The sequence below is a fragment of the Engraulis encrasicolus genome, chromosome 15 (genome assembly GCF_034702125.1).
Source record: "Engraulis encrasicolus isolate BLACKSEA-1 chromosome 15, IST_EnEncr_1.0, whole genome shotgun sequence".
NCBI lineage: Eukaryota > Metazoa > Chordata > Actinopteri > Clupeiformes > Engraulidae > Engraulis > Engraulis encrasicolus.
In genome coordinates this window covers 5,544,312-5,556,269 of record NC_085871.1, presented here as the reverse complement: position 1 = coordinate 5,556,269, position 11,958 = coordinate 5,544,312, and the positions used below count along the sequence as shown (strand labels likewise).

The following is an 11,958-nucleotide window of genomic DNA, read 5'->3' as shown; positions in this document are numbered from 1 at the left end:
TGCATATCACTCTAGATGTTATAGAGCTCTACCTCGAGCGAGCGATATTTCACAGCTACCCGTGAGGTCGAACATTACAAGCGAAAGCGCAATTTGAAAGCGACTGTAGCCTCTGATAATAGTGATGTTACAGTGTGGCTCGGCAAATAGCGAAATAACTGTTTTTTGTTACATGTAGTAATAACACGTGTTTTCATTTCTCAGGTTTTCCTGCCAATGGAACCCAACAAGCTCTTCATTCGTTCCAACAAGACGGAGCTGATAAAGGTTCTCTTCACCGATATCCGCTTCATTTTGCAGCATGTTGAGAAGAAAGGACTAATTACTCGCCGCGAGTACAATAATCTCAATCCAAACAGTGACTCAGATGGAGAAAAGGTAACCATTGCCTTGTTGGATAAGTTAATCGATAAAGGTGACCAACACTGCAAGAAATTTATTTCCCTTTTGGGAGAGGATGAAACACTAGAAACATTTCCTGAACTGAAGAAGATCCCTCAACAAGTTGATGTACTCACTCCTGCTGCAGGTAAGCTATGTAGGCCTATGTGTGTAGGCTATGTATGTCTGTGTGTGTTTTTTTAAGTTGTTTTGTTGTTGTTGTGTTTTGTTGGTTGTTTTGTTTTGATCTCTATTCCCAATATTTTGGCAAAAGCAGCAGCTCTTCTTAGGGTCTATCACACTTCCACATGACAAACACAGTAGCCTAGGCCTACAAATAGGCTTCAGATATTTGCCCCACACACAATGACAATGTTGACAATTATGACATACGTTATCTGAATAGAATACCCAATACAAAATAGTTGAGTAGTGATCTGTTTGTAAACCATGTCTGTAACTTGAAGCTTCAATGCTTGTTTCACCTGCATTGAGTTCTGTCTGTCCTTTCCGTTTCTCTCTCAAGTAGAAAGGACTTCCTCTCATCCATCTGAGTCAAAAGCAGAACAAGATGAATGCGACCATGGCCCAACCCATCAGGGAACTTTATGTGAGTGGAGCTCAACTATTTTACCAATAATAGTAGACCTACCACCACACAATTTCAACCGCATGGATTATGAAAGAGATAAAAAAATAATGTTGATCCAGAACTGGCTTGTCATTTGAAAGTGAAACAGATGCAGTGGTTTGGTGGAGAAATAATTGTCTATATACGGTACAGAATGTATACCTGGGTTTTCCGTTTGTAAACAATCCCTGGCTGCGTACCCCTGGGGCCCTGGCTGTGCACTCTTCAATCTCTGATTGTTGGAAACTGCTGTCACTCAAAAAATACGCTCCCATGGTTGTCTGCTTATCATCTTGCCCCTCCTGACATCCCGAATGTTTATTAACGGAAAACCTATAATTTGTTCAGTGCTCTATGTTGTTTTTATGGATCTGACAAAATGTGTTGGAGGCTTGGTTATAGTGGATCTAGCCTACATACATAACACTGACAGCTTTTATGGTATGCATATCCCTTTTCTTTACATTTCAAGGTCTGGAAGGTATGACGTTCGCTAAACTGGAGGATCACGTGTCAGTCCCTGAAAATGCAGAACAGCTGATGGAGGAATTTCAGAGGAAACTTGAAGATGGAGAAAAAGCCAAAATACAAAATAAATTACGAAACTACGGCACTCCGAAAACAACTCTATGTTTTAGTACTAAGGATATATTGCAGATCAACAAGAACCAAGTTGTAAAAAAGCTTGGGAAAGATACTGGCACAGAGAAGATAAATGCGAAATCTGTTGAACCCTTCATTAAACGCTTTTTTGATAAGTCAAGAATTGTGAACAAAGGAAAAGCATCACTTAATACCAATATCCGACCATCACCAGTCTTAGACAACATCGAAGAAGACAACAGTGAGAAAGGTGACATTAGTGGGCAGAGTCTACCAAAGCACATTACAGAAAATAGTGATGAATCTAAGAAGGAAAAAGAACCATCTAATAGTGGTCATAGCACACAATTACCAGCCTTAGACAATTCTGACAATATCAAACAGAGCAGAGAGCAAGGTGAAGGCGAACACAGTGGGCAGAATATAAACGACAATATACAAAATAAGGATGAAACAAACGACGAAGAACCTCTATCTGACATCACCAACATGCAGACCCGTTCTACAAATGGGAGAGAGAGGGTGGGAGAAATGAATGAGATTTCAGAAGGGGAGAGTAAAATTGTGCCTGGTCTTAAAAGACCATGTGATAATCAACATTCAGGATCTGAGCCGCCATCAAAGGTCTCAAAAAGTGCAAGCCCTCAGCCTGCACGTGCTGTGAAAAGTGAGCGAGTGTTCAAAGGGGCCTTCAAGAAATATGCAGATGACGAAGGGATTCCATCGCAAGAACTAAAGACTTGGATCAAAGTAATCAACGTAAAGCAACATGAAAAATATCCCTTTTTAGTCGCAGATCGGTGTGTCATTTTACAGCCCCCACCCGAGGCCAGGGATCAGTGGCCTAAGGCCAAGCTAATATTGGCAGATGAAAAAATGATAAAAACGTCAAAAACAGGTAAACAACTGACACCTGACGCTAAAGTGAAGATACAATATGAAATGGGCATTTTAGGCATCACTGAGACAATTGTGCTCTTTCCAGATAATACTTACATGTTATGCCAATATGATCATAGCAAGACAAATGGAACTCTTGGCATGTATGATGAAACAGTTTGCCACTGCAAGAATTTGGTGTCCAAACTTCTTGCCCCATTGATTGTGATTTTTAAAGAAAGCCAGAGGGAGAAAATAGTCTCTAAATTCTAATAAGCCATAGCAGCCATAGCCTAATGGTTAATTATGAAGTTGGTCTTAAGATCAGAGGGTTGCTGCTTCAAATCCCACGGCTAATTCTCCCTACACCTGCATCCATGGCAGTAGTCAGTTCATGTGGGCCTACAGTACCTATTACATGAACTGAATAGGCCCCCATGAACTCACTACTTCATGTCTAAACTACATTGTAGCAGAAGGTGTGCTCAATAACAAGTCAATTAAGGTCGATTAAGGTCCTCCCCATAGAAAGCCCTAACCAAAGTTTACACAAGAATGACATAAGTCTTCGCACACAAGATCTGGATAAATCCATCCACCCTCTCAAAGGTTCTCGCACATACAGCCAGATGAAGTACATGTACGTTGGAGTATGTCTCCAATGGCTTCAGGATCCGGGAAGCAGAGGCAGAACGAAAATGTGAATTTATTTTGAAAAATGCTTGAAGCTATCTTAAGGTTTTTTCCCAACTAGTGGTGTAGTTGTATGCCACAGCGAGAAATGCAAACACTGTGTTTTCCTAGTTTTGTGGAAATTATTTGTTGTATTTTATTTAGTATGTTTGTACAGTACAGTATGTGCAAATGACCCATTCAATGTGTACAAAACCCCTTCAGTTTGCAGGGGGCATTAATAACTCTCCCATAAGTGTGATAAAAGGTTTTTTTTTAATATGAAACACAGGCAGTACATACTTACTTTTTAAACTTTGTTTTGTTTACAAATACTGTTGAAATCATACCCAAGACAAGAAAAAATGTTTCTATGTATAAAAATCATCTCATCAGTTGATTTAATTACCTGTTGTCATCCTTTGTGTTGTCTTGAGGTTTTAGCCTTCATTTGCTGACTTTCATTGCTCCTGTACCAACTCTTTTGAGATTCATTTTCCTGTTCATGAACAATAAATGTTCTCAGTTTTTATATTTTGAAATAGTATTATTTGTACTATTCTACATCTAATAAAAGAATTGGAAGGGTAAATGTTTTGAAAATGGTAGTATTTTGTTGTTAATCGCAATTTTACTATTGTCCCAACTTCAATGGAGTAGGGTTTTGTATTATAACGTGAAGTCAGGGTAACTGTTTGCAGGTGTCCACTGTATTTTCAACTTTACAACTTGTAATGTTTTCACAATATTGAGTAGAATTAACTCTGAAAATGTTACACTGGCCAAAGAGTGAAATAAACACTTCACTTCGAATGTGACGAAATGTTATCTGAATGGACAGCACCCCCAGTGAACCCATAAAAGGCAATGGCACTGGAGAACCATTTTTATATACGTATTGTAAGCATATGAGTAAATGCAAAAGACACAAATAAATAAATTCATAATGAATTCAAACAAAGTTTTTCAAACAGAAAAGTTTTTCATGCTGACTTTCAAGCTGATCTACCTGTCGTGACTGTTCTCTTACAACCAGCTTTTTGAATGTATGATTTTATTTGACATTCTCAGTTCTTCTATAAAATTAAATACACGATTTAGCTCCTTATAAACCACACCACATACTTAAATAAAACAAGAGTCGAGATAACACAATAAAGCTCAGAGGCTTATTTCCATTGTGGTCCTTTGATGTTGAATGGCTGCAGATGTTCAAATGAAAAGAGTGGCGCTGAGACGGCACAATAGTTGAATCAAATCTCTCCTACATTCGGACAGCTACGACCTCCCTCGGCATCTCACGCCTAAGAAACCCTAAAAGGCTATGCCAGGGATGGGAAGATTGTTTGTGGGCCACATGCTCACATACTCAAAACCTAAGCTTTCAAGGGGCCTATGCAAAATTAAGAGCCCCTGTTTCAAACCAGTTTTTAGTGATGAAGGAACTCTGTTTAGATCTGACAGTCTGCAGGCTGTCTCATATGGTTATACGTAAGGGTTAACGTTCGGCGAGAAGGTCGCTACCGTGGAATAGCAGCACGACAGAGAGAATCTTTAGACCCCGACGCGGAGCGGAGGGGTCTTGTTCTCTCTGAAGTGCTGCTATTCCACAAAGCGACCGACTCGCCGAAAGTTAACCCGCTTATTATATGGATATACTTAAATGATTCACACATGGCGGGGACATTTCTTTAGGCCTATTTAATGTTAAGATTGTTGCTGCGCAAAACAAAACAGTGCCGTTGTGGAACACCGCTAGGCAACAGCTAGGTAGCCAGGACAACAGGTGTTGTCTATCACAGCAGCTGATTAGAGTCTTGTTGAAAAGTCGCTTTAGCAGTGAAGAGTCTTGTTGCCATTGACAGCGGTCTGTTATAGACCAACCCGTCCGTTATCGAAAAATAACAGACGTGCGAACGTTGGGGAGCCCCGTTGAAATGAATGGAGCATTCGACCGATGACGTCACAACCATATAATAATGTGTGATAAACAGAGGTGTCAAAAGTAAAAGTACTTTTGTGGTGTAATTACATCACTCACACTTGACATTACATAGCTATTACATAATTTACTCCATTGTACCAAATGAGAGAGATAGACTTTGTTATTACTGAAAAACACTGAAAACCTAACAAGGACCCACCACAAACTTGATCCAACCAGTGCAGAGTTAGCTAATCGTAAGACAAGTACACAGGTCTACTGGTTACTCGGATAAGTTACTTGAGTTGGAAGAAAATTGTTTCTTTTTTTTTACTTTTACTTTTACTTTTGACACCTCTGGTGATGAAGCCATTAACAAACATGACATCATTTCAGAAACCATGCATTTGATATAATATTCAATGTTAGATATTCGATGCAACAGGCCTGTTTTTCTTTTTCTTCCTTTTACTTAATGGTGGGCCACATGAAAAAGAGTAGAGGGCCGCATTTGGCCCACGCTTATTAGTTTGCCCACCCCTGGGCGTCCTATTCCCTGGCTACGGCACATCATTGGCTTGGCACATGTGCTGCACACGGTAAAAAAGATTGATCCTGAAGCCCGGAATGCTTCAGAGGTGTCGCCTCTTCAGGGCAGAAGTTCGCCTTGGAGACGAGATTTGACACGGAGAGTCCAACGCCTTGAGCCGCAGCCAAGAGCACGTCTCTCTTCTGTGAACCAACTGCAGGACAGGGAGAGACCGTAGTAGAGAGATACACGTAGGTCATTATATTCAAGGTATTAATCAAGCAGCATATACAGCCCTAGGGTTATGCATTTTAAGCATCACTGAGACATCTCCTACTAGAGATACATAGAGCCTAGAGGTCATTATATTCAAGGTGTTAACCAATTGATGCCTGATGTTGTGTTGCGCAACATTGGCCCTGGCGCTGCATTATGCAACATTCAGGCTCATGAGATTTGAGACAACCTTATTAAAACTCTGTTTATTTGAGATGAATGAACACGTTCTAATGAAAGATGAGGGTCTTACCGTTTAAATGCAACTTAGTGCATATTTTTATGTGCTTCAGAAGTGATTTTTAGGTTTTTATAGGCTGAGGGCAGCTTTTCTTAAAAAGGGCTCAGGCATTCAGCACCCTTTTTCGCAGGTGCCTTAGGCGTCAATGGGTTAACCCATTTTAACCTAAGGTGCCTGCAAAAATACGCCTGCTGAATGCCTAAGCCCTTTTTGGGAAAAGGTGCCCTCAAAAAGTTGAATTTAAAAGCTAGGACCCTCATCTTGTATTAGAATGTGTTCATTCAGCTGTAACTTACCCACATTTTTAATGAACAACAACTCAAATCTCAAGAGCGTGAATGCAGTGTCTATGTTGCTCCAGCCGTGTAGGCATGAGGGTTAACGTTAATCAAGCAGCATATACAGCACAGTTCATTTAGCAGTGTTGATCTGATGTTAACAGGGTAGGACCAACTAGAACAGTGTTAAATTGCAGTAGTAATGCAATTCCCATAACAAGACTGGTTTAAACGTTGTGCTGCAACTTTGTACTTGCTCACTGCTCAGTTACAGATATTTCCATTTTATTACCAATATTTCCATTTTAATACCATTTTTATCTGGAACATGCAGTAGGTAAGCATTTTCTCTGCATCAACATTTAAAACATTCTCCTGTTCCAGTACACTTAAACACATTCTCTCTCAGTCTCTCCCTCTCTCACACGCTTTCACACACACACACTCTCTCACACACACACACTCACACACACACATACAAACACACTACCTGCGTGCGCGGGCAAGGCCAAAGACGTCTTGAGCCTCAGCACCAGATCACAGAGCTGCTCTTCTTCCGCGTCTCCATCCCCCTCCTCTTCCTCCTCCACTAACCCGCTTTGCCGGTACCCTTCCAGCTTCCCTCCACCCTTCACCTCCTCCAGATCTGTACTGCAGTTTTTCTTCTTCTTCTCCTCACAGTCTGAGACTGCGTTGTCTCCCAAATCCTCCTCGCAATTATTCATGGACTTCACTTCCTCACAGCCTGACACGGCTCCTTCTCTTTCTTCTCTACTTCCACCTCTTTCTCTGTATATTCCTTTAGGTCCTCTTCTTTCCTTTCCTCCTCCTCTCACTCCATCATCCATGTCCTCCCCTCCCAGTGAGGGATCATCACCCCCACATTTCTGCTCAGGGTCAGAGGTCAACTCTCTGGCTTCAGTGACATCATCACAGCAGGAGGAGAGCTCTGACCTCAGAGAAAGTTCGGAATCATCCTCTCCTTGGAAACACTTCCCGGACCCCTCTTCTTCCACCTCCTCCTCCTCTTTGTCATCTTCCACATCCAGGTTCTCCAGTGCAGGCTGCTCATGGTGTATCGTCTCTCCTCCGTCCTCCTCGATGGATGGCGGTTGTGAGGCGGGGCTTTGCGAGCGCGAACTCTGAGATCCTCCGGCACCGTCGCCACCGTCTAGTGATGATGACCCGTGGGAGGAAGGTGGACGCATGTCACCGCCAGAGTTCCCCGCTCTTTGGCTCAAAGTCTGCATGCAATGAGACAATTCAGGTGCAATGAGTAAGATGACCGGATTCCCCCCCCATTCATCAGCCATCGATGTCCATCAATAAGTGATGAATGGGCTCAGCCATGCCCTAGTGGACGGTTAAGACGGGACCACTGTAACAGCTATGATAATGTCCCATTCTTCACAGTCACCGTCAAGCACCTCGTTTTATTCTGATCATTCATGTTCCAATCTCCTCTATACCATTATACCATTCTGATCTAATCAATTGTTACATGTTCTTCTATTACATTATATTATATTGGAATCATTTCTATTTATAGTCTATTTCAGCTGTCTGTCTCACATAGTACATGGAGCAGCCATGGCCTAATGTTTAGGGAGGTGGTCTTAAGATCAGAGGGTTGCAGGTTTGAATCCCACCCTTACCTCTCCCTACACCTCCATCCATGGCTGAAGTGCCCTTGAGCCCCTGAGCACGAACCCCACATTGCTCCAGGGACTGTAACCAATACCCTGTACATAACTGTAAATTGCATTGAAAGAAAGTATCAGCTTATGTAATGTAATCTGTGTGATGTAGATGTATTCACCTGTCTGAGGCGTCTGAGCTCCTGCTCCAGGCTGTGGTTGTGTTGGTTGAGGGTCGCCAAGATGGCCCCCAGCTCTATTCCATTCTATTCATTGATACTGAATAGAGTTGATAGCGTAGGTTCTATTCTGAAGTGATTCTATTCTATTCTATTCTATCATGCTCTATAACAGATTTTATTTCTAGTCTTTTCAGCTGAATTCTATTTCACCTGTCGGTTGCGTTGGTTGAGGGCCGCCAAGATGGGCTCCAGCTCAATTGTGTTCTATAGTATTCTATTGTATTGCCATTCTATTCTATTCTGCTCTGCTCATTTCTATTCTGCTGGTTTCGGCTCAATTCTGTTTCACCTGTCGTAGTCTCCTGAGCTCCTTCTCCAGGCTGTGGTTGTGTTGGTTGAGGGCCGTCATGGTGGCCTCCAGCTCTGCACACCTGTCCTCCAGGGAGTCGTGCTCCGACTGGGCCGCCACGCGCCACACCTGGAACTCCTGCTGCAGCAGCCTGAGAGGAAACACACGCACACACACACACACACACACACACGCAAACACACACACACACACATGCATGCAAACACACACACACACATGCATGCAAACACACACACACACACACACACACACACACACACAGACACACACACGTGTTTCAGTGGTGAATGTTTTAACGCTGGCCTGGGGGTTTGTATGTCAGACATACGACACAGGCAAACAATCAGGGACAAGGACAGACACGCACGTGTGTACATCCACACGTGCACTCAAACACACCCAAACACCTTTGTAAATGTATGTATGGCACACACTACAACACACACACACACACACAAACACAGACAGACAGACAATATGGACAGACAGTCTGCCCTATCTAGGGTTTAACAAATTCTGAGAATCATTCCTTCATAAAATAAAAATATTGTGTGTTCCGTGAATTGTGAAACGAATTTGTCAGTGGCTATTAAAGTTTGACATTTTGGAAAGTGTAGGCTATTTCCATGTGAGGCTCACCACTTATCTCTCTGTAGATCCTTCATCACCTGCTGTGTGACCTGCAGGTCTTTCTGGAGAAGGGACGTTTTCCTCTAAAAAAGCAACCCACAAAAAAATGAAGACTTAAATATGTGTGGCATGAATTGTAAATTCCTTGCAGTGTATTTATCAGTGAACATGACAAAGGCAACAGAGCAATTGACTCTGTATGACAAACTAATTTGAACAACTTTTATAATACATAATATGCTAATAACTTTTTGATATTAAGGGGAGTGTTGGCAGGCGATGAGGTCAAGTGGGCTTTGGGTGGCTTAAGATGAAGTCAAGGGGGGGGGGGGGTCTGTTTAAAAAAACTGAACTAGATAACAGATGAGGCAGAAGCAGGCCTCTCACCCGGGCCAGGCAGGCACCTCACCTGAGTCTGCATGTCCTCCTCGGTCTGCAGGCCTTTGGACTCCACCTGTACCCGAGGAGAGGCCGGGGGGGAAGGCGAGGCAGGATGGGGAGGAGGTGGAGGAGAACTGGCCGAGGATGGCAGGTGAGGTGGTGGACAATGCGATGGACAAAGCGGTGGTGGTGATGGTGGTATTGAGCTGGCTGTGTTTACCAAGTCACAGGAAGGCTGCAAACCACCCAGCTGCTTCTCATCCGCAGGAGACCCTGCATGAGGGCTAAAGGCAAGGTAAGACTTTAAAACAAGTTCAAAAACATTCCACTACGCAAGCCCACAGTTTAGCAGGTATGTGTAAGGCAGGTGAACTTAATTTAAAGACAAATTAGTAAAACGCTCCGCTCCTAATAAAAAGTAAACCGTGCTCACTGTGTGGTTTTTCACACTCATTTGCAAGTCCAAATTTATTTACCATTGTCTATTATTATAATCATTTAATTTCATTATAATTGATTGATGTATCTTTCAACAATCCCTGATTCCACAACAATTTATTTACTGAGTTTACTAGTTGTTAAGAACTGGGATTCTTACAACGCCTTAGCCCATGGATTGGAATGAACAGCTTTTCCACACAGCAGAATGTAAAGGAGGTCACCAAAGGTAGGAGAGTGTGAACATGGAGTGTCCACACCAGATATGTCAAAAGTGAAAGTAAAGGTAAAAAAAACAGTTTCTTTCCAGCACAGGTAACTTATACGAGTCTTACTATCAGGTGACTCTGCACTGTTTGGATCAAAATTGTAGTGGGTTCTTGTTGGTTTTTTGGGGTTTTCAGTAGTAACACAGTCTATCTACCTCATTAGGTACAATGGGGTAACTGGTGTAACAGCTATGTAATATCATGTGCTAGTGTTGTACTTACGTACATCATGAATTTACTTTTACTTTTGACACACACTACAGCATAGGTATGCACTCACATGTGCGCTGGGTCACTGCTGGCCTCCCCTCGGCTGAGCTTGCGTCTCCTCTCCGCCTCCCTCCTCGTGTAGCGTCGGGGCAGCAGGGCATGGCGAGCATTAGATGCCAAAGAGGATAAAGACTCCTTCCATGTTGGCTTCAGGGAGATGGGACCAGAGCAAAAAGAGAGTGTTGACCAATGCTTATGCCAGTGATTCCCAAAAAGGGGTTTGGGACCATTAGGGGGGGGGGGGGTCTCAGATAAAATAGAAGTTTTTAATGAACACACATAACTCCAGTATTCAGTTATGAAAAATAATATTGTAAGGTGAAGAAGGAGTTTCCGGCAGAAAAGATTTCGGAACCACTGAATTGTGCTCTAATGGCCAGAAGGGTGATGACTTTACAATCTCTGTAATGTCATAGCAATGTTGTTAGGATGTAGTTGAGTTTATGCACTGTATTTCACCAAACCAGTGAGTCGGATCGCTGACAATCGCCACCAATAAATGAGGTGACTGGGGTCCAAACAGAAAATCTGGGTAACATGTGCCCTTGTCAGGCAGATGAACTGACCTGGGAACAGAACTCCAGGACTGGATGAGAGGGCTTGTGCTTCTTGCTGCGCCTCTCCGTCAGGAAACACGTCTGACACAGGTGCAGGTTGACACACTTCAGACAGCGATATCTGAGGAGGGTACAGCAGGTATACAGTTATGTCACCATCAGACTAGGTTAATGATTCTCAAAATGGGGGCACTTGGGAGGTGTTGAGAAGGAGACAAAGGAAATGGCTGGCACTAACGGTAGGGACACATAGCAGGCGAAGCGAGTGAGGCGAAGAGAGTCGAAATTCATTGACAGCTCAACCACCATCAGGTCGTTGCGGCGAATCAAATGGAATGGATAAGTTATGTTGTTGATTTGATTGGGCCGCCGCAGGCGAATTCGCTCCTCATTCGCTTCGCTTCGCTCCTGTTCGCTTGCCTTTGCCTCTCTCATAGGAATGAATGGCGAAGTTCGCTTCGCTTGGCTAAATTTGCGTCTGTGTCCCTACTGTAAGTTGTGAATGGGGGGCATTAGTCTAGTTCCCTCATATGGAATTATGGCTCACACAGTGGATGTGTGTCTGATGGCCTCACAGTAAGCGGCCTGACTCTGGCATGACTTCTGCTGGTATTTGTGGCAAAGGGAAGGGAAGTTGCAAATCTCCTTTCCTCCTCCGATACAGTAATGTGAATTTATATGATAATGATAATTAATATGATAATAGGGGGAAAAACTTGTACCGTGGGCCAAATTCCATTTAAAGTGCTATTGTGTGTGTGTGTGTGTGCATGTGTGTGCTTTGGTCTTCAGTGCTTCATGTTTGGTGCC

The 11,958-nt window shown here is 42.9% G+C and overlaps 2 protein-coding genes across 2 annotated transcripts in view; one reads left to right on the top strand and one right to left on the bottom strand.

Annotated features, from left to right (window-relative positions):
* The first annotated feature begins 218 nt into the window (after window positions 1–218).
* LOC134463669 (uncharacterized) lies at window positions 219–3,000 on the top strand. Its single transcript, XM_063216866.1, has 3 exons — window positions 219–529; window positions 911–991; window positions 1,485–3,000. Exon 3 carries the CDS (start codon window positions 1,496–1,498, stop codon window positions 2,765–2,767), a length of 1,272 nt encoding a protein of 423 aa, XP_063072936.1. The 5' UTR covers window positions 219–529; window positions 911–991; window positions 1,485–1,495; the 3' UTR covers window positions 2,768–3,000.
* Window positions 3,001–5,543: 2,543 nt separating this feature from the next.
* Window positions 5,544–11,958, bottom strand: part of LOC134464795 (dystrotelin-like) — a 10,507-nt gene continuing 4,092 nt past the window's right edge. The window contains exons 8-15 of the mRNA XM_063218140.1: window positions 11,158–11,269; window positions 10,602–10,738; window positions 9,643–9,898; window positions 9,243–9,316; window positions 8,583–8,733; window positions 7,292–7,658; window positions 6,905–7,245; window positions 5,544–5,833 (exon numbers count right to left, since the gene is read on the bottom strand). Of these exons, the coding sequence (XP_063074210.1) occupies window positions 7,145–7,245; window positions 7,292–7,658; window positions 8,583–8,733; window positions 9,243–9,316; window positions 9,643–9,898; window positions 10,602–10,738; window positions 11,158–11,269 (1,198 nt within the window). The 3' untranslated portion in view covers window positions 5,544–5,833; window positions 6,905–7,144. The remainder of the gene's footprint in view (window positions 5,834–6,904; window positions 7,246–7,291; window positions 7,659–8,582; window positions 8,734–9,242; window positions 9,317–9,642; window positions 9,899–10,601; window positions 10,739–11,157; window positions 11,270–11,958) is intronic.

What these genes read in the sequence shown, in the direction of transcription:
- LOC134463669 (XM_063216866.1), top strand. Translation starts at nt 1,496, where the DNA reads ATGACGTTCGCTAAACTGGAGGATCACGTGTCAGTCCCTGAAAATGCA.